Source organism: Podarcis cretensis, assembly GCF_951804945.1.
Source record: "Podarcis cretensis genome assembly, chromosome: 3".
NCBI lineage: Eukaryota > Metazoa > Chordata > Lepidosauria > Squamata > Lacertidae > Podarcis > Podarcis cretensis.
In genome coordinates, this window is record NC_137172.1 from 45820212 (window position 1) to 45847880 (window position 27669).

General features: G+C 41.7%; 1 protein-coding gene across 4 annotated transcripts in view; it reads left to right on the plus strand.

Annotated features, from left to right (window-relative positions):
- RGS7 (regulator of G protein signaling 7) overlaps positions 1–27669 on the plus strand; it is a 137815-nt gene that overhangs the window by 100477 nt on the left and 9669 nt on the right. For all 4 annotated transcript variants that reach the window (XM_079969527.1, XM_079969528.1, XM_079969529.1 and 1 more), the window contains exons 5-15: positions 6141–6247; positions 7906–7957; positions 15421–15485; positions 17435–17511; positions 17614–17695; positions 21264–21338; positions 22958–23056; positions 23763–23824; positions 24021–24131; positions 25163–25288; positions 26181–26367. In XM_079969527.1, coding sequence (XP_079825653.1) covers positions 6141–6247; positions 7906–7957; positions 15421–15485; positions 17435–17511; positions 17614–17695; positions 21264–21338; positions 22958–23056; positions 23763–23824; positions 24021–24131; positions 25163–25288; positions 26181–26367 — 1043 coding nt within the window. The remainder of the gene's footprint in view (positions 1–6140; positions 6248–7905; positions 7958–15420; positions 15486–17434; positions 17512–17613; positions 17696–21263; positions 21339–22957; positions 23057–23762; positions 23825–24020; positions 24132–25162; positions 25289–26180; positions 26368–27669) is intronic.

The window sequence follows — 27669 nt, forward strand, 5'->3', positions numbered from 1 at the left end:
GCATAGAATTGTAAAGTTGGGACACCAAGGGTCATCTAGTCCAGCCCCCTGCAATGCAGGAATCTCAACTAAAGCATCCATGACAGATGGCCATCCAACCTCTGCGTAAAAACCTCCAAGGAAGGAGAGTCCTGCACCTCCCAAGGGAGACTGTGCCAAAACGGTAGACAAGAATGTGGCTATTAGAAGAAATTCACTGAAGAATCTTCACCCGTTTTTAAAAAAGAAATAAATTGCAAATTGCTGCAGAAACATCGAGAAATGAATTCAAGATGGGAAAAATGAGAAACTGAGAGAACTGAAATAGACAGGTCCTTCCATCCCTATGCATGAAAGCCACATCACATGTTCATGTTGTTGTTGTTTAGTCATTTAGTCATGTCCGATTCTTCGTGACCCCATGGACCAGAGCACGCCAGGCACTCCTGTCTTCCACTGCCTCCTGCAGTTCCGTCAAACTCATGCTGGTAGCTTCAAGAACACTGTCCAGCCATCTCGTCCTCTGTCGTCTCCTTCTCCTTGTGCCCTCAATCTTTCCCAACATCAGGGGCTTTTCCAGGGATCACTTTGCCTGTGGCAAAGGGGCTTGAATAACTCAGAGAAGCTGTGAGCTATGCCGTGCAGGGCTACCCAACATGGTTAGGTCATAGTGGAGAGTTTTGACTAAATGTGATCCACCTGGAGCAGGAACTGGCAAGCCACTCCAGTATCCCTGCCAAGAAAACTCCATGGACAAAGATATGTTCATACTGAATGCCTAAAGATGTGCTTCCTAAGGCAGTGATGGAATAACCAGTTCCTAAGGTTCCAGCAGCAGTTTTTACATATTTACCATGTATGCACAGACTTCTGAGATACTGGTGGATGAATGCCATGACCCTTTTATCTGCTGGTACCAGAAGCATCAGCTGTGACATCAACTGTACGGATTGTGGTATTCATCATTTTAAAAATATCATCCCATTAAACTTTCAGTTCTAATTATATGCTAATACTAGTTTTTAAAAAAATGTTCTTATGTCAGCTTGTGACAGAACTGGAGCAATGACTGAGAGATTCAAGTCTAGGGAGTCTTTGAAAAATATACTATTTTAAGACAGCAATATTCTGGTTCTAAATATCATGGACGATTGCACACTGGCTAGATTTTTTAAAATTAGATAACTTTAAAGTAACTGTCAACTTTTAACTAAATTTCAAGGAAGATTTCTAGCTCACCTTGAGAAACCCCCTTCCTCAAAGCAAGGCAGAGAGGAGGAAGCCTCTACATTAGCAATAGAAACATTGTCTTGTGTGGTACCATGGGTTGTTGCCAACAAAGTGTCCCTGTAAATGCAAGAGCAAAACCCCTAGAGCAAATTGGAGGGGGCCATGGGAGAAGAAGTTTTGTTATGCAGATGGAAATCCTTGTGCTAACAGGATGGCTTTGTGGGATACAATCCCATGTCTTGCAGTGGCCCAGCGTTCTGCTTTTTTCCTTCTGTGTCCCACATTCCTTTTCCTCAGACTTTCCTTTCCAGTTCATATCCATGATATTCAAAATGGAACCCTGTTAGTTTCCACCCCTTCTATATTTCCTAGCTTCCTCTATCTTCTGCCTTCCTGTCTAGGATTTCTAGAAGTACCACAGACCTAGAAAGTGCCTAGAAAGAGTTCAGAAGCCAAGAAATCAGAAACTAATACATAGCATGTTTATATTTAGCTTATCCCTTTTAAAAATTTTTTAGTTCCTATGAGCAATATGTCTGTGTGTAAATATATAAACAAAACACTTTTCTTTGTCAGTTCTATATGTTATGAGTACTATAACTGCCCTAGTGAGTTATTAACAATTTTGCTGTAGTTATGCATTATTTAAAAGTGACCATCAATTTGTAAGAAGCATCCTCAGCTACAGGGTTAGTGGGCCAAAACTTTCCACTGAAGGAAGGAAAAGAGTCCATTGTGAAAGGGGGCAAAGCTGCCTTCACTTTGGGGGGCAGAGGGGAACATTCACTAAATACCCCTGCAACCTCCCTTCGGCTAGTGACAACCATTGGAGTGCCATTTATCCTCATGTGGAATGATACCATGTCATGACATAGCTATGTTCTCGGCTAGCAAATAAAAATAAGGCCTGATAAGCTGGGAGGGGCAGCAGTGAGTTTCATGGCCCCATGCCCTCTTAGTACCCCAAATGGAGAAAAGGGGCACATTGTCAATCATAATGGAGAACACTAGTTTGATAAGGCAGAAGGAACCAGGTGGCAAAAGTAAGGGTCAAGAACACTAACCTTGCTGTGCATAGGCACACTTCCCTCTGTACTCCAGGAACTCCCAGTTCTCTGTTCTAGTTTTGCCTTGTAACAACCAAATTCCACTTACACCCTATTAACTGAAACAACCCTCAATAAGGAGTATGTCTGCCATAAACCTGAACTAAAGTTTTGTGATAAATCCCCTAAGCCAGCCATCCTGGCTGCCAATGAAAACTCCACACACAGCTCCTATGATGTCAGTGTTTCCAGCTGTGATTCCACTCAGCTAGATTAGCTCTGTGGTGGTTTGGCGGAATAGTGAAAACAGAAACACAAGTTTGGTATTGATTTGTCTTCTACAGGCATATTTATGAGCGTTCTTCTAGAGGACCATGGCTTTTAGTAATGGATCATTCTGGTTGTTTCCTTCAAAACACTTTTCAACCCTGGCACTCTTCTTCCATTTTCTTAAATCTCTCTCTCCCTCCCACCCCCGCAATGCCTTTTATTGGCTTGTTTGTCCACAGGCACATTTTCTGCAAAATCTCACAGATGAAATATGCATGATTTGCTGAGGCTGGGGTGGATTCTGGCAAGCCACTTTTGTGGCCTCATGAATAATGGTTGTCCATTGCAAGACAGAAGCGGGAACTAATAATGCACAAAGCAGATATTCCAGATGGGAAAAACCCCTATCAAAGCCAGCCACATAATACACAGCAAGTCAAACTAATAAAAGCCACATATATCTACATGTTGCATTCATACTGGAGGATATTTGTGCCATTTGATAGATGAGAAACACTGAGGAGTCACTTCAAGTAAAGTGGTTAAATACACAGGTGTGTGCAGGACAACTCAGAGTGTGTACCCAGGGTTTTAATCTGTTTATTTCACTGAAAGAAGACAGGAGGGTGGACAACAACACAAACAAATATGGACAAGGAAGAGGTAAAGCGTGCTCTCCTTCATGGAGAGCACGTGTTGCGGTGGGGGCCGCCAGGACACTCCAAAGTTGGGGGCGGGCTAATTGATTGTTGCCATTTGTTGATTGACAGCCAGAAATGCTAAAACTCTTTGCACGAGGCCAGGGCTTCCTCTTTTCGACCGTGCATCGGATTGCCCATCCCCCCTCCCTAGAATTAGGGTTGTTCGCTTTGACCTTGCTATGCCTGTCATGGGGTCGTCTGCTCTTGGGGCAGGGGCCCGGTAGGAATTTTGTCCATCTGGCTGATTGGCTGGGGCCATTTGGTTTTTGCCTACTGCGTAGCAAATCGTCACAACTTGTAAGGTTGCGGTTAGGTATTGGTTTATAGTTTGGTTGGCTGAGGGGCAGTGGTTGAGTGCCTGCCCTTGGTAGGTTGAGTGCCTGCCCCTCTAATGCTTCTGCTGCAAGGGATTCCGTTAAAGGAATTGGGGGCTAACTATTGCTTGTCCACTCTGTCAAGGGGGCTCGGGCCATAGCAATGAGCTCCTGGTTGCATTTGGGGTGAGGGCAGGCTCCCTGCTCCGTCGTTACCCCCAAGTGTATTCTCCTATTCTGACTTTCGCATCGTGCAGAATGTCAGTCTGTCCCCCACGGTGGGGGCAGATAGTCACAACCAATGCCTAAGCAACCACTCACAAATTTGTATTTTAATAAAGTTGTGGCCAAAATTATGCCAAAAATCTTAAACAAAAAATTCTGTGTGATGTGTGAGTTATTGGGGTGGCCCTGGGGATCTCGATACGCAAAGGGTCAAAAAGCTTACAGAACAATCACAAGAAGAGTGGTCAAGGAGCCAAAACAGGAGATTTTTTTTCCTGCAGAGAAAAAGACCTGTGCCAAGCTGACCAGAAGCGGGCAGCACCAATAGCAGGATGGCTCCTCCTCTGCCTTGCTTGTGTGCCACAAGAGCAGTCCCTCATCCTCACAGATCTCTCTTCACAAAAGGTGACTAGCAGAGCTCAGCTAGAGCCATGAGATAGAGACAGGTGCAGGCAGATGAAAAAAGCTGGAATGGACCTGAAGCTTTTGCCTGCGGAGGAAGAGTTTCTGCTCCTTACTTACTACCACTGCTGGAACCAATCATCCCACTTCTGCTTCTAGAGACAGGCAGGGCAGAAACTACAGATGCATTTTAGAAAAATTCCAGCCTTTTTCTTCTTCCTGTGTCTCTCTCTGTCTGTTTCCTTTGATCCCACCATACATGCCGCTCATGTAATGTGATGGGTTTTTTTTTTCTTTTCTCTGTGAATGAAACTTTGAGCCTAAACATGACTTAGCAGAAGATGTATACAGAACTGGATCGATGCCGACAAATGCTTTTTCAACCAGCAAGTAAACAACACCTCCTCAGGCCAACTGCCATATCTCAAAACCATCTTTCCCGACTCGTACAACAACCTCCTTATAAATTTCAATCTTCCTTAAATGCTAAGCAAGCAAATTTATGCAGAAAAAGTAGAGTTTGAGAAGCCAAGGGGAAAATGTTTCATTGTCCTATGATAAAAAAAAACCTGAATTATGTCTCATAATGGGAACCACTACCATCCTTGTGCAGTAAATCCTTTACTACCATCCTTGTGCAGTAAAGGTAAATAAATGCCCAATAATCTCACTTGCTTGGGTTGTTGGAAGTACACATTAATGAAACATCTGCTCCAGTTTGTCCCTGGCAAATTGAAAGCTTCTATTCATGAAATGCAGATCAAAGGAAATTTCTGACATGTAGCTTTCAGCAGCTATAGTAACTATGAAGCAAATGCTATATTTGTATTTTGGAAGTGGAAGCTATATTTATATTTCTAAAAATCATTATTTAGAATATGTTCCATTATGCTCAGAATATCATTCTGGAATGGCAATTGTAGATTGCTATTCAAGTATTTATTATCTGAATTTCAATATGAAAAGAGTCTGTCCTATCTCCAGATCCAGGTGTTCCTTATGTAATTTGTTAGTAGGAAATTATATTTAAAAATGACCTTCCAGCCTCATATTAGTTCCCCTTCCTGAATGATTGGTGTGTATGCTATTCTGCAGAAACAAGTGGGATGCCTGTGGTATATTGATATAGTAACTGGTTGCTTGCACTGCTTTGTAGTTTATGTACATTGTTTAGAATGCATGCATAGAAAAGCAAGTAATAAATACTTTAAATAAATGACTGATCAATGGTAGGGTGTCCATAACAAGATTCACAAGGGGGCGGAATGAGCCGCAGAGAGTTTAGGTCATAGTCAACTAAGTTTTACTCAGAGTACTGTAATATGAAGTTACACAGATGCAAATCCTGCTGAGATTTCAAAATCACTGGGCCATATGTTGGATTGCTTTGCTTGTGTATGGATAAACATCTTAGTTTGAATATCTATCTATCTATTATCTATATTTTGGTAGCAGCTGTAAGCAGCCATTGCATTAGCAGCTTAAGGATATTCAGGTCTTTGATACAGGAAAATCAGCGTCTGGAACATTTCCCATCAACTTTTCTTATTCTTAACTCCTAAGAAAGTTGTAGCCTTACTCGTTGCTTTTTTTCTAGGGGGCCACAGGGCTACACATACCCCTAAACATTTTGTCAGTCTAAGTTTGGCCTCATTGAGGGCCAGTATTTCAATATGAGAAGGAAAATGAGAGTACCCCTAAACATTTCTTTAAGAAAAAAGCACTGGCCTTACCCATTTGTTTTCTGATAATTGGATGTATGCTGCCTTAATGAGGTCCCATGTTAAAAAAGAAGAGTGCATAATTTCATCTTTTCTTCCTCTTTCTGATTTATATATACTTTGCCAGTATAAATTGTCACCAGCTGGTGAAAATTCTCTCAGAAGAATAAATGTCCAAACACTTCACCATGAAGTTGTTGTTTTTTTATTTAAAAAAACCGTGTTAATTGCTTTTGTTTCCCTCTGGCACAGTGGAAGCTCTTCATCTGGGAACATTAATGGCAGCCCATGGTTATTTCTTTCCTATCTCAGACCATGTTTTAACGCTGAAAGATGATGGCACCTTTTACCGGTTCCAAGTAAGTATTCCTGCTTTATTTCATTGACTTGACATGTAATAGCAAGGGATTTCTTCATTGTCAATACAGCAGACTTCTGTTCATGATGTGGTCCAGTATCAGCAGCAGCTACTGAAAGGGCATCACCCCCCTCCCCCAGCCACATACATAAAACACATGCGTTTGTGCAGGGAGTGGGGGAGAGGTGCCCTGATACAGCTAGTGGCTATAGAAGTGTTGTTGTTATTTAGTCGTTTAGTCGTGTCTGACTCTTCGTGACTCCATGGACCAGAGCACGCCAGGCACTCCTGTCTTCCACTGCCTCCCGCAGTTTGGTCAAACTCATGCTGGTAGCTTCGAGAACACTGTCCAACCATCTTGTCCTCTGTCGTCCCCTTCTTCTTGTGCCCTCAATCTTTCCCAATATCAGGGAGTCTTCACTTCTCATGAGGTGGCCAAAGTATAGGAGCCTGAGCTTCAGGATCTGTCCTTCCAGTGAGCACTCAGGGCTGATTTCTTTAAGAATGGATAGGTTTGATCTTCTTGCAGTCCATGGGACTCTCAAGAGTCTCCTCCAGCACCATAATTCAAAAGCATCAATTCTTCGGCAATCAGCCTGGCTATAGAAGTAGCCATCTGCAAACACATCCCAAAGGAATAGCGCACAGACAGATCTACATTCAGTTTCTGACAGTGTTATGTGCAGAGCTTTGTTAGAAAAGCAATAACTGGAGTAGTTTAAGAAGGTGGCCAAAGGAAGAGGAGGGATAATTTATGGATACTTAGGAGAAGGGCAATAGCTCAGTGATAAAGTATTTGCTCTGCGTGTAGTCAGTCCTTGGTTCAGCGCTCCACATCTCCAGATAGGGATTAGAATCTGATTAGGAATGGATTTAGGCAATAGGAGAAGATATATTATTTAGCTATTATCCTTCCTTGCTCATATGAGTGAGATCAGCAGAGTACCATCCTTTGCAGCTTTAAACTTGAAAGCTAAGGCAAGACTGAATCACCTTCTAGAAACAATGATCCAGGATGCTTTAAGGCAGACTGGATTTTCCTAGCATGTCCCCTTCCACCCCCTCACTAAAAATATTAACCACACATGCATTGCTTTGTGAAGAAGTAAAAGTATTATCTACTTACATAATCAAGATCTCAAGCTGCAGTTAAATAGCAAAATGAAGGCAGGTTTATAACTTCTAAGTTACAAAAGTACAAGAGATTCTGAGTGGCCCAAGGCAGAGGTATAGGCCGGTTCCTAGCTAGTCACTGGAAAGATGCTCTGAAGCAATCCATTGTATACAGATCCATTGCATATAGGAAAACTGCAGCAGCCTATAGAGAAGATGGTCTGTGCTACTTCCAGAAAGTCAAGTTATACTGTAAATTGGCACCATACTTACATTGGTTTCTCCTGCAAAGAAGTGGTGAGTGTTTTCAGAAAAATATAGATAATTGCCCAACCTTATAAGAAACACTTGATTCTATGCACAAAGGTATAACAACATTATTTGGAGTACCAATTTTTATTTGCTGTATGCCATTTAAATATGTTCAATTGATACTGTTAGCCACTCCCCAGACAGTTAATTTTAGAAGTCAAAGGAAATATATGTATGTTTATATTTTGTCAGACATAAATTCCTACATTCTTCCATTTTTGTTTTATTTTACAGACACCCTATTTTTGGCCATCCAATTGTTGGGAGCCGGAAAACACAGATTATGGTCAGTGTGGATCTCTCTTCTCTTTCACTCCGGAGTCTTGCATTGTATGGATGAAAGTCTCATAATCGCCTTTTGCATTTAATCCGTCTTTTTCACTAAACCACTCCTGGCTTTACTTTCCAAACCCAGGTCAAGAACTGCTAATGCTGAGCTCAAGATTGGCTTTGGTTTACAAAGTTTACTAAGGCAGAGGTCAAATCTGCACACAACATGGGAATACAAAAATAGCATTATTTTTGCCACTTTGTAAATGTGCTGACTCAGAAATTAATTCAAAGGCAGGGTTGGCACCAGATGTAAGCATTGTTGGGCACTACGCAAGACCCACTCCCCAGAAAGAGTCCTACGGCTAATCGCTAGATCAGCCTGGTGCTTTTGCTCCTCCTCTGTCTTGCTGTTACTGCCTGGTAACAGCTATCCTGAGCACACAAGCAGCAACAAGAGAGAGGAGAAGATGAAGCTGCATTTTCCATTTGCCTTCTGCTCTCCCTTTGGATGGTTGTACAGTTTTGTCCCAGACTGAGATTGACAGTGGTGGCAACAGGAAGGAGGAGGTGGACCCACTCAAAGCATCTTGGCCAAGGGTCCTCTGAAGCCCAAAGCTGACACTGTTCACCGGTAGTGAATTTGACATTTGTGTTTGGTTGAGACAACAGCCAGAGATCAACTTAAGAATGCCCAAAGCTGAGAACTAATTCAGACTAGGTCACAGAGATGTGAATCTGTGCATGACCACCACCCCATGGCCACATTTGCTAATATCTTTCTAACATACATTAGGTGTCAAACAGGCATAGGCAAACTCTGGCCCTCCAGATGTTTGGGACTACAATTCCCATCATCCCTGACCACTGGTCCTCTTAGCTAGGGATGATGGGAATTGTGGTCCCCATAAACAAAGCATAGGGGATCATTCAGTGACCTCTTGTAGTATTCTTGTGAAAGACAGCAAGAGTTTGAGAAGTTCACTGTTAAGTGGTCCATTACATTTCTCTTTGACATAAGATTACGTTCCTTTTTGATATTTATGCCATGTATTATGCATGCAGGGCTTAAAAATTAAACTTAACATTAAATTTGAAACACATTCAACACATTTCAAAATGAAGCACCTTATTCATTCCACAAAATGAATATATAAATGTAAATAGGCACTGTCAAAAAACAACAACCCTGGCTATGGACCTTTATTGCGTTGTACTGTGCCCAATCTATTATTGTGTTGGATTGTTGCCCCATTGTTCTTTCCTGCTTCACTTATAATTTTCTGGACTATATACATGGCATGAAAGGAGCAAGTGGTTTTGGTTATAGTTTTAAAATTAATACTGCAGAATTGACAAAGTGTGTGCATAGTGACTGAGTGGAAATTTGAAATGTAGATGGAAACAAGGAATCAAATTTTTAAATAAAGAAGTTTGGCTTTGGCGCACTTAAAAATGATATGTTCACCAGGTTGTCAACATTATTTTTGGACGTTAGAAGTTTGTGCTTGCCTATGACCTGGGAGCTTAAATTTAAGGGGCTACTGAAATCATTCCGTGCCTATCTCAGGTTCGCACAGCTCAGTTGTGAAATGCAAAGTCCTGGGACTGAAGCTCAGCCAAACAAATAGTATTTCATTCCAAAGCAGTAATAGAAAACCTATGTCCCTCAATTAGTTGTTGAACTCAAAGTCTCATGAGCTGTGTCAGCATAGTCAACAGTGAGGAATGGTGGAAGGTGTAGCTTAGCAAAATCTAGAGGCCCACATGTTGTCTATCCCTGCTGTAAAGTTGTATTAGTACTTTTGTGCCAGATCATCTTTTCAGAAGGCAGATTATCTCATAGCTTCAGCATCAGATGCAGTCCAACCAGTGGCGTAGCGTGGGTTGTCAGCACCCGGGGCAAGGCAAGTAATTTGCGCCCCCTAACCCGTGGATTTGCACCCCCTAACCCTAACCCCCGATGTTGCGCCCGGTGCGGCCGGCCCCCCCTGCACCCCCACGCTACGCCACTGAGTCCAACTGAGGCCCCATCTGCACTATTTAAAGCAGTATCATACCAATCATGGCTTTTCTGAAATAATCCTGGGAACTGTAGTTTGTTAAGAGTGCTGAGTCTTGTTAGGAGACCTCTGTTTACCTCACAGAGCTGCAATTCCCAGAGTGGTTTAACAATCAATCCCTCTTCTCAGGGACTTAAGAGAATGGCAGCTCTGTGAGGAGAAGAGGGGGTCTCCTAACAACATTCACAAGAGTGTGCAATGCACCAATGTGCATATTTAAAACATACCACCTGGTCACTGAAGAAAGTTAGCTTTTCAGACTACGCAGTTTACACTCGTTCTATATCTGCCCCTGTTTGCCATCATGAGGGTACCAGTTTATTATAGGTCTTGTTCCTGTGCTTTTAACAATAACAATTGACTCCCCCCTCCATCACTTTATCTCTATGTCAGGAAAAACTTCACCTGCTAAATTCCCAGAGGAGTAGTTGGTCCCTTTCAACAGAGAGTCTCATGACCTTAAAGGCCAATTCATGTATGAGATTTCATGAACTATCACAGTCCCTTTATTTGATAACTGAAGTTCACAAAGGCTTAGGTCATAATAAATCTTCTAAATTCTTGCATAGTTTAGGTTTGAGTGTATTATAGAATAATGCAATCTGGTTATTTGTGGTGTGTGGGAAAGAATAGGCCATGTATTTAGAGAGAAATTCATAACACTAGGATAGAATTTCTTTGCCTTTCCAGAATTCACCCCCAAAGCACATGTTTCAGAATAATCCTCTTGAATATTTCAGAATAATTTCAGAATAATCCTACTTAAAATGTAAGGAACAATTCGCACCAAGTATTCAAACTGCTGTAGTAACACTTTTGCTATTGTGGTTTATATACTTGGTGAGAAGTGCTATTTAAAACATTCCCCCAAAGTTTATCCCAAAATGCATCAGGCTTGTTATTAAGCCCCGTCCCGTCCCGTCCCCCGCCTCCAAGCAGTTAGAGTTAGGTTTTGGTTTTCTTCTGGCTAGTGATTTTCTGGTCAGTAGCCATTTTAGAACACTGAGAATGTGAAACAGTGGTATTGAATATCGACGCTGTGTGCACATTTGCATGAGGACTTGGTTTTCAAAGTGAGAGGTGTAATGTTTGCCTGCTGGCTTGGACATAAACACAGATAGCTGTAAGCAGGAGATATCTTCTGACCATACAATGCACATTTGATGCTTCCTTGGTGTTTTGTTTTAATAATGTGAAATATAAATATATTAAATAAAATAAATGACATTTTAAACGCTTGTCAGATAGACAAAAAAGTTAGTAAATTATTTCCCCATTTACATAATAATAATAATAATAATAATAATAATAATAATATTTGAAATATTTTTAGGCTGCTTTTCTTGGCAAAAGCAAAACAAAAATACAAACAGCGCAAAGTTTAAAAAGTACAAACTTTAAAACAAGTTGGTGCTGTTTAAGTGCAGTTTAGCTCTGTTGCAACAACTGACTCAGCTTCTTTGCTCTCTCTCTCTCTCTCTACATATATATGGAAATCTGTGGGTTTTCTACTAAATAAAAGTATGTAAAGTATAATTAGTCCACTTGCTTGTTTCTAGTTTGAAACCTCATAATTATCTGGTCTCTCCTGACCAAAAAGAAAAACAAAAACATATGGGATTTCCAGTGAGGTACAATTAAGCTGCTGACAGAGGAGGCGTGGGGAACCTTAAACATTTCCAAATAAAAACCTGAAAAGGGACTGTTATATTGGAGCAAATTTGTAATCTGCTGCTAGGAAAGGAAGGACCAAGAATCTCCCTTGCATATGGTCATGTGGAGGGATTCCCCTTAACAGAGAAATTTATAATCCACTGCAACATAACCCTGTGTGATTATTTTAACGAGGTGCCCCAATGTAGCATGTGCATTACCCATACAGGAGGAATCTAGAGTACACAGAACAGCTGCTGTGTGAGAGAGAACCTTCACAGCAATCTACCATGCATGGAGGGAAATAGGAGAATCCTGCTTGTCCACTGGATGCCTTTAAATGAGCTAACCCAGTCTACTTGTGCAAAAAGGGGGCAGATCCGGATCAGCCAAATGTGCCTCCACTTGTTTATGTCCAGGTATTGCCCTCACTCCTGCATCCATCCATTCCTCAGTGTAGAAAGAAATGTATACCTGCGCACCACACCTTGGGGCCATGCATTCCTTATTTAAATTCCCAAATAAATTATTATCACAAAGAAAACGATGACATTTGTATTGGCTTTCTCTTTCCACTGAACACTCACTCTCACACACACACTCTGTGGGCGCAGTCCTTTGATGCAGCCCATATGTGCTGGCTGCTTTTCAAAATTAAAACATCATCTGGCACTTAAGGAGAATCCATTTATTTTTATTCCGGTGAGCACAGAACCCCCTTGAGCATTTTGAATGAGGTTTTGAGAATAAGGGACATACCATTCTGCTTTCACCAAAATCAAAGGAAGCGGATTCTGCTTGCGATCTGGATAACATTTTGATTTTGAAAACCTATAAACACAACGGGGCTGTATCAGAGGACTGCAGCGGCATGAGAACATAAGAAGAGCCCTGAATGGCCAGGCCAAAGACTCATCCAGTCCAGTAGCCTGTTCTCACAAATGCCTACAGGAAACCCACAAACAGGGCATGGATACAAATGCCTAATAATAATAATAATAATAATAATAATAATAATAATATTTGTATGCTGCCCATCTGGCTGGGTTGCCCCAGCTGCTCTGGGCGGCTTTCCCCACTTGCGCGTCGAGGTCCCCAAGACACCCCCCCCCAAAGGAAAACACAATTGACACTTAATTTTTGTTTAAGGTTTTTGGCATAATTTTGGCCACAACTTTATTCAAATGACAGCAATGTGAGTGGTTGCTTAGGCATTGGTAGCACTAACTGATCCCGCACGGGGACAGCTCTGACATTCGCACCCCCCGCAAAGTCAGCAAGGGTAAGTCACCTGGGGAGAGAGACGGGACTGGGAATCATGCCTCACCTCTCCCCAGAATGCTCCCAGGGGCTCTTGCGTGGCCCTAGCCCCTTGCCAGGGGGTTTCGGACAAAAGCATGGGGAGCCCCTGGGTTCCTTTAACGGAAAACCCTTGAAGCAGCAGCAGCAGCAGCATTTTGGAGGGGCAGGCACAGCCGAATCCATACCCCTCCACCAACCAATTCCAGGACCAATGCCTAACCGCAAACCTTACAGGTTGTGACGATTTGCTACACAGTAGGCAAAAACCAAGTGGCACACACTAATCAGCCAAATGGACAAAATTCCTACCAGGCCCCTGCCCCAAAGCAGACGACCCCATGACAGGCATAGCAAGGTCAAGCAAACAGCCTAAAATTAGGGAAGGGAGGGCGGGTGATCCGAAGTAAGCAGCGAAAAGAGGAAGTTCCTCGCTGCGAGCATTGCATTTAACAAATAGGGCTGTCAATCAACAAATGGCAGCATCTAGATTTCCCCAGTAACAGCCCGCCCCTGCTTAAAGGATGGCCAAACCATTTGCCTAGTAACAGTGAGGTGTCTTGTCAGCCCCGCCCGCAACCTGTGCTCTCCATGAGGGAGAACACACTTTGTGATTCCCAACAACTGGTATTCTGAGGAATATGGCCTTCATCACTGCAGTACTGAAAGGAAATGAGAAGGCAAACATTACCACTCTGATATTATTATTTCCCCTGGTACTTAAATCAGTGTTTTTGCTGGTGGTACATGCTGGTACACAGTACCGGCACCTTCTCCCCCACAAATCAGAGCTTCGTGCCTCCTTCCCAAAGCCCAGGAAGCTGAATGCAGAGCAACGGAAGGCAAATTTGTGTGCAGAAAAGAAGCAGGGAGGGTGATTTGGGGTGAACCCTCCCCCCGCTTTTCTGTCCCAGATTCTGTTCATCTTGCAAAGGCATGAGATGCTCCTAACAGACTCAAGGGGGACATCTTAGTGCCCATTTGGGGGAGATCAGCAGGAGGACCACAAGGCTGGGATCAGCCTGCACAGAACGTCCTTGAAAATGCAGCAGTCTGATTGGTCCTAGAACAATAGGCTCCAGAATGCAGCAGTCTGATTGGTCCACAGGAGCCACCCAATCCAGCTCCAGGTGGGAAGTGAATCCCCGGCCTGATTGGCCTACAGGAGAATCCCGGAATTAGCCAGTCACGTGGGGCCCATTGTGTAAATAATGTCTATAATGCAGACATTCTGGGGGAACTTCCATTCCTCCTCATCACTATGAGCTGAATAAAGAGCATGAAATCCACTCTTGACTCTGAGTATATTTCAGATACCTTGTTGCTTCTACCCACAAGTGCCTTTTGGCAGGTGCCCGCCCAGCCTTTGTGCCAAATGGCGCCTTCCTTGGCTGGACTGCTCCAACAGCCAAGAAGGAGTCTTTTGCTCCTCTTGTGAAATCTCTCCACAGTTAAAACCCCACTCAAGGCGGCATACAGCAGGAAAAGATTTGTGCCATGTTCATTGTAAGATCTGAGAAGAGGCCCTACATATGCAGCTGCTTAGAGGTTAGGCATCCATGATCTCGCTCCCTGCTTCACATGCCCATTTATCTACTGAAAGGGGCTGTGGTCTGGATAGCACATGGGCCAATATATTTTGAATGCTTTGACCCTATCTGAAGGTCACTTGGCACTTTTACGTTCACTGGTGTATATCCCAAACGGAGAACTGTGAAACTGATGGACTCTTTTATTCATTTAGAGGCCCTTAACCGTTTGGAGGAAATTGTGACACGAAAAGGATGTGCTCTGAAGGGATGCAGGAACTTGCATTTATTATGCTATCACAAGGAATTCATTATTTCTTGCACTTTCAATGAAGGTGGCTAAGGTGTGGTAAATGTGTTAGCTTTTCTATCTCCCTTTCAAGATATGGTGCTCCAACATAATTAATAACTCCACAGTGCCAATCCAGGCCACAGTCCATAGTTTTCATTGTTCAGGAGAGGGGCATTTTCTCTTGATTAAATGGCAGAAAGGAAAGTCAATAAAAATAATTAAAATTCTAAAAACTTCTCAATCATTTACTCTCATCATAATCATGCACAGCCGTAGAAATCACTGATCATTACTTTTGACATCCACTATATCTTAGGTGGAATCTACACACACATAAAAACCGTTCTGAAAATACTCTTTAAAAAGCGTTTTTAAAAATATATTGGATTTTCCATAAGGCTCACCATCGCCATCTAGTGTCACATTGTATACTGCACTTCAAACACACTTAAAACATTTTATTTGCAGCTGTATAGTGAAAAATAGCCCTGTTTGGATAAACCCTAACCTTTGAAACTGAAACATAGGATGGAGACACAATGCTCAGGAACCTCTGGTTGAATGGAAAGCATATTAAGCCTTTAGATCTTGATGTCTGGGGTTTTAGATAGCAAGAAATGATTGATTATTTTTTGTGTTCCAGCGGTTTACCTCTGCAAGCGAACAATGCAAAACAAAGCACGGCTTGAGCTAGCAGACTATGAAGCAGTAAGTACCTGGGGCCTTTCCTGGAACTGTCAGATAAATGAGACTCTGAAACGTGGTAGTGTGTGCAGGGAACAAGACAACACAGCACTATTATTGTTATTGATTTTTTTACCTGCTCCTAAAAAATACAGGTTCAGGAACTGTAACCCACATACAGGTACTTCAGTGGTACTTTAGTGTTTTGAAAATCCTGCAGAGAACTGCAAAATCTGCAGCATTACATTAGAGATAGGAGTGTGACAAAAACAGAGATGATTTAATTTGAGCTTCCACAGAGTTGTTGTAGTCTAGGTCTCTTAGAGGCTGCAAGTTCAGCAATATACAAGGCTTTCAGCTGTACATGCAGTAGATCCCCAGGCTGGTCTGTGTTGATCCTGAATCAAAAAGCTGCATCACAAGACAGAATTAGGTTCACTTAAAGTATTGTTTAAAGTGGAGGGTGAATTGGTTTATAAGTACACAGGTCGGAAAGCCGATGTACATGTTGGCTTAATACCAACCTGTATATGAGCTGGGGGTGAAAAATGCACCTTACTTCAAACAATACATAATTGTGGTTTTTTTTCTATGTAAATATTCACTGCTCATATTTTTATAAAATTATATTCATCATATAATTATTATTTTTTAAGTATCCTCACTACAGACAGTATTTTATTTTTACTATTCTGCAAAGCAAAATACTAAAAGGACCCTTTCTTAGTACAGTGGAACCTTGGTTTTCGAACGTAATCCGTTCCAGAAGACCGTTCGACTTCCAAAACATTTGAAAACTGAAAATCAAAGGGCTGTCAGCAATTTCAATTGGGAAAAAAGAGAAATGCACCCCGGAAGCCATTCGAGTTCCAAAAAATGTTTAAAAATTGAAGCATTCAGCTCTGGGTTTTCAGTGTTCGGCTTCCGAAACGTTCGGCAGCTGAGACATTTGAAAACCGAGGTTCCACTGTATTCTTCAGGCTAGATTTTTAACACCATTTCATAGACAGATTCCTTTTCATTAGCCCCAATATGAAAGCTCACCGGAGGCTTGCAGCACAATCCTATGCATGTTTTACTCAGAAGTAAGCCCACCATGTTAAGTAGCGCTTACTTCCCAGTAATTGTGTGTAGGATTGCTGCTAACATGTACAGGCCCAATTCTACTTTCAGCTCCAGGAGAAGAGCCTGCTTGTAGCTACAGTGCTGCATCCTGAACATCTCAGGCTCACCTTCTGCACTACACTTTTAATTTTACAAGTTCCCCCAGCAGTTATGCCTGGATCTAAACATGTAAGGCTCATTTATCTACAATTTACTTCTGGAACAGGACAGAAGTGCTGAGTCTTTCTTGGAAATAGATCAGCATATGAATTTCAACATTTATTTATGTTACAACTTTTAGATGTAGGACTGACCTATGGGGAAAAGCCACCTAGAAACTTGTCTTGTGACCCAGCTATCCATTGTCAGCATGGAGGCTGCAGTGTACATTAAGAGCTTTCCCATCCAGTTCTGTGGAAGTGAAAGCTCTGGGCTGCAAAGCAATGCCAGGGGAATGGAGAACATAAGAGTCTTTGGATTAAACAAAGGCCCTTGATATTGCATCTTACCCCATTACAGGAAATCCTGTAAAATCAGAGGGGAATTAGGATGTTTTGGATGTGTAATTAAACAAGGACGAAACCTGCTCAGATAAATTTATCTTAGGAACATTTCATGCTCCCCAAAGATCTCTCCCCAGCATCTTTCTCCTACAATCATTACAAGAGGCATCGAAAAAGAATTGCACACACCCATCACCGCCAGTATATCCAGTAGCTTGCGCACAACACGGCAGGAACTCACAGAGTGGATGAGTGACAATGTCTCAGCTAGAGCCGGCTGCCCTGTGGAACAGTCCGCCGGAAAATCCTATAGAAAGTCTTTAAAAGGCTACCCGAGGAACTTGCTAATATGTGGTATGTTTTCAGGAGAGCTTGGCCAGGTTACAGCGAGCATTTGCACGGAAATGGGAGTTTATTTTTATGCAAGCAGAAGCACAAGCAAAGTGAGTTCCACTGACGTTTTGTTGCTGGATTTGTCACCCACAATCTTAAGAGGTATTTCAATTTACATTCTTTGTGTTGCATATCTACCTCACCATCAACAGAGTGGACAAGAAAAGGGACAAGATAGAGAGGAAAATCCTCGATAGCCAAGAGAGAGCATTTTGGGATGTACACCGGCCAGTGGTATGTAAACAAATGGATCCTTGTAAGGTGGAGCATCAGCATCTGTCTAGGATTTGGAGGAATATTATTTCTTCCTTGTTTATTTGTTTTTTGCTGACTTTGCTGGTTCAGACATTATACTTTTTGCTTAGCGAGCTGCTTGATCTACTCTCCCATACTCATTCTTATGCACAAACAGGGCATGTTATTGGTGAGCTGTGAGGTCTCACTTTCCAGCTGGTAAGAACTTCTGAGATCATTGGGGTGTAAAACTATGTCCATGAGATTATAGATGGTTTGTTAGGTCATGAATTACGATGTCCTGTTTTACTCTTTAAATTTCTTCACAATTGGGGTCAGCAAAAAAAATTGTAGCATCTGAAGCAGCCATGAATCTATCAGTTTCCAGTATAAAAATTACATTTTCACTTTTGTGGATATGTGATGTCACATTTAGGTGTGGAAAACAATATTTGTGGAAATTGCCTAGGCTGTTTTTCACACCCCTGTTCCTATCTTAAATTTAGATTATTTTCACACTGCCCTCTACCAAGGAACAATGGCCATTTACAGAGGGACTTTATATCTTCATGGCTATAAAGTTAAATGACTATGCTTGTAAACATGTAACTTTTGGTAATTTTTCGTTTTATAAAAATCTCCATGTCATTGAATATTTTGGTGAGAAGAATTTGTTTGGGGTGTATTAAGAGAAGTACATGAAGCAGGAAGCTGCCACAGATGGCGAGTGGAGTTTATGAGAGCATCAGAACAGAGCAGTGTTTTCTGAGCTTGGCAAAGAGCCCAAAGGGTGGGAAATTAGACCAACGAAATACCCTGCAGAAGTGACACTGGTAGAAATTTGTTATCTCTAACCTGCCTCACAGGATAAATAAAACAATTGTGATTCATTAGGAGTGCTTGAAGGTGCTATCTTAGTGAACAATAATGAGCCCCATGCTTTTAAGTGCATGCAGGGAAATCAAATCTGTATGGCATGGAGGAAAGGTATAATGGCCTTGATCTTTAATGATGCTGGACATGGCAAGAACTGGAATCATTTCATGAGAATTTGCGTCAGGTATAAGATGCGCATCAACAATACAGTGTGGAGATTCATGATTTAAGGGTCAGACAGTTTGCCTGTGCCCATTTTGGCAAGTTCAAAACCTTGTGTATGTGGAAGCTGTGCTCCTGAGATGCCCCCTTTGCTCACAGACAGCAACCAGGCCCCAGCCAGGGTCTGCTTTTTGTTTTACACAGGTCAGGCAGTAAAGAAAATCCATGAAAGGGTAGATCAGAAGGGTTTAAAAGCTGTTATTGCTTGTTCAGTTAAACCACACTTCTGTATAATGTCCCTACAAAAAAGCACATGATCTTCAGGAATCATCTCAGCTAGCATGCACAGCGCATGTTTTAGCACATTATCTCCCAAAATGTCTCAAATCCATTTTAAGAATGGCAGTACAAATTTAGCTTGTTTCTAGAACATATATAAAGGGTACATTCATGCTAGTGAATAGAAATTTGATATAAAAATCAAAAAGAAGGCTCCAGAAGAAAAGGAGGTGTGCCTTGTTTGAGGTATGCCTTTGACTGGGTGAACATGAAATAGAAGTCAGTATAGGTTTACAGATTTTAAAGGCCATTTTATGACATTTTTCAATTCTAACAGGTTTTTAATTTTATTAGCAATAATGAAACATCAAGTCAACTTAGTTTATCCACAGCATCTGTTTCCCACAATTTGTATTCATATTGCAAGACTGGCAAGCCCAATTAGAATGAGTGAGATGGCAGCAGTCCAGGAAGATGTGCTAATCCCAATAAAATTTGTCCCCATAAAAGTAAATTACAATGCAGTTAAATAGCTAAAACCATGCACTAACCCTTATTTTCCAAAACACTATACTCTCTTAACATGGCTGCTTTCTGTGATGGCAAACAGAGTGAATCACAGAATGTCAGGTATCTTGATTTCTGTATAACCTGGGTAAATGTCAGTTATATGTCAGTTATATGTTGTTGGTTTCAACAACAAAGGAAAGGTGGGCTATAAGTCAAACAAACAAACAAACAAACAAACAAACAAACAAACAAACAAACACTGCTTCAAGAAACAAGATTATTGGGTTGTTCTTGTTCTTGTTTTTATTAGGTATTTTATTATTGTGATTTTATCTTGTGAACTGCCCTGAGACCTGTGGGTATAGGGTGGTATAATAACAAACAAACAAACAAACACAATTTATTGAAGGAGATTGACAAAGTCAAATAGACATGGGTCAACCATTAATTGACCATTTTGTTCTGATGATGGAAGAATTATTGGATTATGTTATATTGGGAGTTCAAATGCTTTTAAGAAAGAAGGGATGACTTCAAAGCAGAACAGGCTGCTTTCATGTCATGTCATGTCAGCTTTCTCACATTGATCAAGTTCGCTTTATTTAACTTCCCATGCAAGTTTTACCAAAAAAAGGCCAGTGTTACCAAGAAGAAGTGTGGGGGCGGGCGGGGGAGGGCTGTCTTCTGAAGTTCTTGGAAGACAGAGAGTGTCCAAAGTTCCTTTGAGGACACTTCCTAATCTAGCTAAGCAGTCCCTTCATCAGGATGGTGAAAAAGCATGAGTGCCTATGTTCTCTCACCGCATTTAACCATAAAGTCTGACAGAGCTAAAAAGTGTGGATGATCTGTATGGTCCTGCCTCCCCAACCCATAGTCTTGAGAGAATATTGTTTGAATCATCTGTAGATATGGCTGCATTGCATGTTACATCTGAGGTGAGAGGATCCCAATCTTTGATAGCTTAGCGGTAAAGCACATCCTTTACATATAAAGGGTTCTAGATTAAATCATTGTCTCTCTGGATTAGCCTTTAGCCAACCTGAAGTCTTTGGACTACTGTTCCCATCTGCACCAGCCAACCCAGCCATACTGGCTTGGTTTGAAGGGAGTTGTATGCCTAAACAGCTGGAGGGCACCAGGTTGGTGAAGGCTGCCATAGATTGAAGAACCTTGGGTAGTCAGGCAGGGAAAGATCAGGGAAGGCAGTGATATATACCAAGGCCCATTATTAACAAAACTAGCATGGTGTGCTTAAAGAAGAAATGCAGAAGGAAGACCGTCTGGTTTTAATTGCCCCTTAACACTTAACTATTATGGTAAATGAGGCACTAGCTTAAAATAAGAAAGTGCCCAGGGTATTTAATCGTCCCACAATGTATCTCAATTAGTATGAGAGATTTTCCCGTGAAAGATCAGCAATTGCAACTAGAAGATTTATTATTATTATTATTATTATTATTATTATTATTAATGGTTAGAGATTGAGCCAAGAATGATTGGCTGGTGTGTGTGTGTTTTCACAATTTGATTATAGTGTTTTATAAATCTTAACTTATTGTCCTACAGTGTAATTGATATACCAGATTTCTAGAATCTAGTCAGCCCAAGCGACAGCAGTGGTTAATTTGGACTGAGGCAGTGAGCTGATGAATGAAGCCAACCTTCCTTAACTCAAAGCCAAATTAATTCGCTATATATGAAGCCATCACATTTACATATTGATTTTGTTTTGTTTTTTTAGCCTGGATGTGTAAATACTACTGAAGTGGATATTAAAAAGTCTTCTAGAATGAAAAATCCTCACAAAACAAGAAAGGTATGTCCTAGTCTCTGGTTACCATTTACCATTTTTTCCTTTCCTTATAATGAAAAAACTCATTTTAATATTTCTGGGCATATATAGTGCCAAGAAGCTATTTCTAAAATGAAAGTAACTCTAAAGTCTTAGGATTCTTATAGCATGATTCTTTCCCCTGGATTTCTGTTATGGCATGAAAAGTATGGTTTTGCCCATCCCCATGAGATGTAATAAATATCTGCTAGGTGTAGATAATAGTTTAGCCAACTGAACCCCATTAACTGTAATATAGAGCAAATACGGTAATTGCCGTAGATGTTCAAAGTGGTAAACATATACTGTCCTACTCTCATCAAGAGCAGCTGTAGTGGTGTGGTTTTGAGCATGTTATTTGACTTGTGACAACTCTCTGTCCTGCTGACCAAGGATAAAGGTAAAGGGACCCCTGACCATTAGGTCGAGTTGTGACTGACTCTGGGGTTGTGCGCTCATCTCACTCTATAGGCCGAGGGAACCGGTGTTTGTCCGCAGACAGCTTCCGGGTCATGTGGCCAGCATGACTAAGCCGCTTCTGGCGAACCAGAGCAGCACACAGAAACGCCGTTTACCTTCCCGCCGGAGCGGTACCTATTTATCTACTTGCACTTTGACGTGCTTTCAAACTGCTAGGTTGGCAGGAGCAGGGAATGAGCAATGGAGCTTACCCCGTCGCGGGGATTCGAACCGCTGACCTCTGTATTTTAACCCACAGCGCCACCCGCGTCCCCCTTCTGACCAAGGATAGGGTAATATTTATTCTGCAGTGGTGGACTCCACTGGTGAAAACCTTATATCCTGGTATAAGAAAGTGTGGGAGATTGCCTTATTAGAGTGGCCAGAGGAAAAAACAAAACAAACAATTTTTGCAATTCAGTATAGGTTATTAAATATGTTACTGATGATTCACACAATTTAAATCTGCAACCAACATTTAAAATAATTTGATTCATTCATTCAATCAATCAATCAATCAATCATTATGTCGCACCTTCCTCTCTCCTCTCCCTCCTCAAAATTCTACATTTTCTACAGTATAAATATGCTCTCCATTGGTATCCATTAGTTTATCTATTTTTAATAATCTTATTTATTTTCTTTGTCAATGTGTGTGTGTGTAAAATATACTATATTTTGTACATGCAAAATTAATTTTAAAAGTTAATTACAAAACAAAAGAAAAGAGAGATCCTGGTTCTGTTCCTGACATCTCCAGGAAGGACTGGGAAAGACTTTCTGAAACTCTGGAGAGTCACAATGTAGACAGTTATGAGCTGGAGAGACCAGTGGTCTAACTTGTTATAAGGCAGCTTCCTATTGTATGTGATAAAGTCCCCCTTAGCACTTAGCAGAATAATACAGAAGATCAAGCTATATCATCGTGAGAGAACTCAGCAGAGAGTCGGTTGGTCATCTGCATAACCTCATTATCCTACCATGTCACAAGTTCATGCGTGGCGTGGCAATTAAAAATATTGAAATGGGTCCTTGTAAAATGAATGTACTAAATGTTTCGTATACATCTGTGCATAATTAGTACATCTATGCCTACCAAAGCAGCACCAACATACCAATTTCTCTCTTTCTGTGTTTACATATAGTCTGTTTACGGATTACAGAATGACATTCGAAGTCACAGCCCTACACACACACCAGCGCCAGAAACTAAACCACCCACAGAAGAGGAATTGCAACAAGAGGTTTGCTGCACCCTTATTTTAAACGAGGTCTCTTTAAATTCACCAGAGGTGGACCACATGTTGCTTTCCATCACAGTATATGGGGATTCAGTTCTGACATGAATCAGAGCTAAGGTGAACAGATCCAGAGGGCAATGAAGTTGGTACTCGGTGCACAGAATTGCATAGGCGAACAGAACTATGTACATGAGCACAGATTTGTGCATGCAGGACAGGGGCCTGCATGCAATGAGGGGGGTCATTGGAAGGGGACACGTATGGGAGCAAGAGGGAAGTAAGTCATTGAGAATGACATTGTATCACATCAAACCCCAATGTACGGTATTTTCCTGCTTAGTATTAAAAGGGTGTTTCCCTAAAATACATAACAATCATTATTATTTGCAAAGAACATTATCAATTGTTTATAGGAATCTGCTGCCTATCACTTACATAAGAATCTGTGGAATTTATAGAAGCCGTGAATCCTTGTGTGTGCAAACTTAAGCTTGAACATTCATAAACTGGAAGCGAGGCATCTTAGCATGCCCAGTTGCAAGGAGAGTCCTGATGGACAGCGGGGGTCAACGCTACACACAAGGGCCCAGAGCAAATGTAGATTCCCAATTTATCTTAGAGTCCAGATGAAATTCTATTTACTCGCATCTGACAAAGGCAACTGAGCAATTATCCTCTTACCTTGGTCTTCTGTTTTTGCATTTTGTAGATAAAGTATTGGCAAATACAGCTAGATAGACACCGGTTAAAAATGTCAAAAGTTGCAGAAAGGTATGTATTACCTTCAATTCTACCAAGTTCTTTAGCAGGTACTAGGTTGTATTGACATAAGAGTGCTGGGAGGCGTTATAATATTCTAAAAAATAAAACAAAATAACAGAGAGTAAGTTGCTCTATGCAAACAAGGTATTAGCAGTCATAGTAACAATTCTGTTGTGAAAATGTCAGGTTGTTTTTGTTTTTCTAGTTTATTGGCTTATACTGAGCAGTATGTGGAATACGACCCATTTCTGACACCACCCGACCCATCTAATCCTTGGTTATCGGATGATACTTCTTTCTGGGAAGCAGAAGCAAGGTATGTTGTATGTGATTTGGACTCAGGCCTTATTTTCAGGTAAATTGTTCTTCTGCAGCTAGGCTTGCTTTTAAAAAAAGCCAGTTTCCTAACAGAGATGGGGAAATAATATTTTTCAAGTTGAATCCATATTCAGCTTCCCCTACCCCTGATGAAGGAGAAATCAAGGGTTAGGGTTTGGACATCAGTGCTTGCTAAACACAGGGCAGTCACATAACACAAAAAGGAAGTCTCTGAAGCAAGAAATGGGAAAAAATGGCCTGGGGGAGGAGTCATGAGCAGATCCTAAAAATATTGCAGCTTCCATGGAACAATCTCCATCCATACAAATGTACAGTGGTACCTTGGGTTACATATGCATCAGGTTACAGACTCCGCTAACCCAGAAATAGTACCTCGTGTTAAGAACTTTGCTTCAGGATGAGAACAGAAATCATCCTCCGGCGGCATGGCAGCAGCAGGAGGCCCCATTAGCTAAAGTGGTGCTTCAGGTTAAGAACAGTTTCAGGTTAAGAACGGACCTCCGGAACAAATTAAGTACTTAACCCGAGGTACCACTGTACTGGTAACGAAGCACAGAAACAGTGGAACTGAAAGCAGCACACTTGAGCACTTGGCTAAGTCAAGAAGCCGAGCTGATTCTACTTCATGAACCGCCTCTCTTCATGAACCGTCACTATTTTTATCTTCAGAAAAAGATCATTAGTCACCAGCCTGCTCTACAGTTGAAGTCTTGGGGTGTGTTTACTGCTTTTTACACATCATTAAATTACCTTCAAGCCTAGTTACCCTTTAGGGCTACTTCACATGGCATGCATCAACTTTCCCCAAAATGAACGCAGCAACAAACACTCATTTCTGACGGTGTATCCCTGCTTTTCTAGATGGAAATGATGGTGTTTGTAGCAGTCCCTAGACTAATCTCTCACAATTTGCTGTAAAATGCTGTCTTGGATAATAGAAAACTGACGAAACCATTAAAAAAAATAACTGAAGCCTTTTGCCTCTGAAAAACCTTCTCCCCTTTTCAGTAAAGAGCCAAACCAGCAAAGAGTAAAGCGATGGGGATTTGGCATGGATGAAGCCCTGAAAGATCCTGTGGGGAGAGAGCAGTTCCTCAAATTCCTGGAGTCTGAATTCAGCTCAGAGAATTTAAGGTAAGAAGGTTTTTGCATCCATTAATTTTCCCTTTCTTGATTTGTTCCATTATAAGCATAGAACTTAGAAACTAATCTTTCTGTCAGGACTAATTCAACCTTCCTGAGAATCTGGCCAGATTATTTTGCCAGAAATTGCAGTCAAATCATCCTATTAGTCATCCTTGTTCATAAGGTACCGTATTTTTCGCTCTATAACACGCACCCGACCATAACACGCACATAGTTTTTAGAGGAGGAAAACAAGAAAAAAAAATTATTCTAAACGAAACAGTGGATGTATGATTTTTGTGGTTCATGCTGTGGCCACTTTGCTCCTTTAAACAAGCAGGCTCTGCTTTTCTCCCTCCTCCCTGCTCATCCCCAGTTTAGCGAGCTGAAAAACTTTGCTGCTATGTAGCGAGCTGAGTGGGGAGGAGAGAGGGACAGAGAGCCTGCTTGCTTTAAAGGAGCCAACCAGACAGGAGCCGCTTACACTCGTGTAAGCGGAACCTCTCCTTTCCCGATTTGCTCCTTTAAAGAAGCAGGCTCTCTCTCCCTCTCTCCTCCCCACTCAGTGGCTCTCCCCCCGCTTTGCTGTTTCAAAGCGAGCCACGGAGGAGGGAAGGAAGGGGAACCATGGATCCTTTGCTCATGACTGCAGCAGATCCCCCCGCCACCTGTAGGCATTCCCTCCATAACACGCACAGACACTTCCCCTTACTTTCTAGGAGGAAAAAAGTGAGTGTTATGGTGCAAAAAATACGGTATTTTCCCCCATGTTCAAATGGCATTTAAGATACTAAATTGGAAAGGGGGGGGGATAGAAGCTTTGCATCCATGTTTACAAGATTTAGTTAGCAGGATTTGAAATGTAGCTTCACAACTAATGTTTCCACATTTTCCTGTACAGGTTCTGGTTAGCTGTAGAAGATTTGAAGAAGAGACCGATGAGGGAAGTCCCTGCCAGAGTGCAGGAAATCTGGCAAGAATTTCTTGCCCCCGGAGCACCGAGTGCCATTAACGTAGATTCAAAAAGTTATGACAAAACCACACAGAATGTAAAAGAACCAGGGCGGCATACATTTGGCGATGCTCAGGTTAGCAGAATCCATTCATATAGATATATCCAAAGAAACTGCTGGCTGGGGAGATGTATAGCTGTGGAAAAATATGGACGGTTCCTCAGTCCATTTCCACTTTTCTAAATGTACAATTGGCAGAATGTTCAGTATTCACATAACATGTCATATACCTGAAGGTCCATGAGGTCTGTTGTAATTATTCATTCACTTGCTGATTTTAAAAATGGGCACAATTCAGTCAAGTATAAATCTATTCCTGGGCTTATAAATACTTAGCTTTTGCCCCATTCTTTCCAGGCACAGATCTCTGTTTAAAAGCTCCATGTGGTTTCTTTTACCTGAACTTTCCCCACGAAAACCCACTCTTTAGCGTTCAATTGGAGCAAATGGTTCCCAGTGCAACTGGAATTAACGCTATGGAGATGGACCTGAGGGGAGACCCCTCAGGTCCACCTCCAAACCCATGCCCACTAGACCAGCCAAGATTGGCAGAGTTGAAATATAATTTTGCTGTGATGTCCCTGAAGACGCTGCGTCCCGCCATGGCTGTCAGTGCTACTCATAGTCATTCGCTCACAGCTGTGCCAGGCCACAATTGCCACCACCAACAAAACAGAAAGCTATCTTTTGGTTAGAGGAAAGCCAAGTAAGTGGGGACATGATACAGGTGTATAAAATTATACATGATGTGACAAAAGTGGATAGAGGAAAGGTTCCCTCCCTCATAACATTTGAACCCATGGACATCCAATGAAGCTCAGTGTTACAAGATTCAGGACAGACAAAACAATTTACTTCACTGGTTGAGTATGCGATCCTATGTTCCCTGGGATCTCCTCCTCCAAGAGCAAAGAAAGAGGCCTTGGAGGGGGGATCTGACCTTAACCCCCCTCTCAGCTGCTCCAGAAATGTCTGCAGCCCTTGCCTTATTGATGTTGGAGAGACAACAGTAGACCTACTGGCAGTAGGTCAGGGGAAGGCTTTGGGAAGGATCCAAAGTCTTCCATTCCCCCTACATAAACCCTAAAATGATGTTTGTGTGGCATGGGATATGTCAGTCCTGGATAAAGTACCTCTATTTTCTGTCCCACTGGAAAATGTGGGAGGGAAATAGGTTTAAAAAGCAACCCCAAAGACAGTAAAGGGGCAGGGAAGAGGGAAAGATGCCATTTCCCCCTCCTGTCTGTCCTTGTGTCAAGCAGGGCTCTATATCTGGCAGTTCATAGGCTTTGGGTTCTCCTTACTCCCCCTTGTGGATTGTTCTGTAAATAAATAAATAAAATATGTCAGCATTTTTTAACAGAGTCAACGATTGCC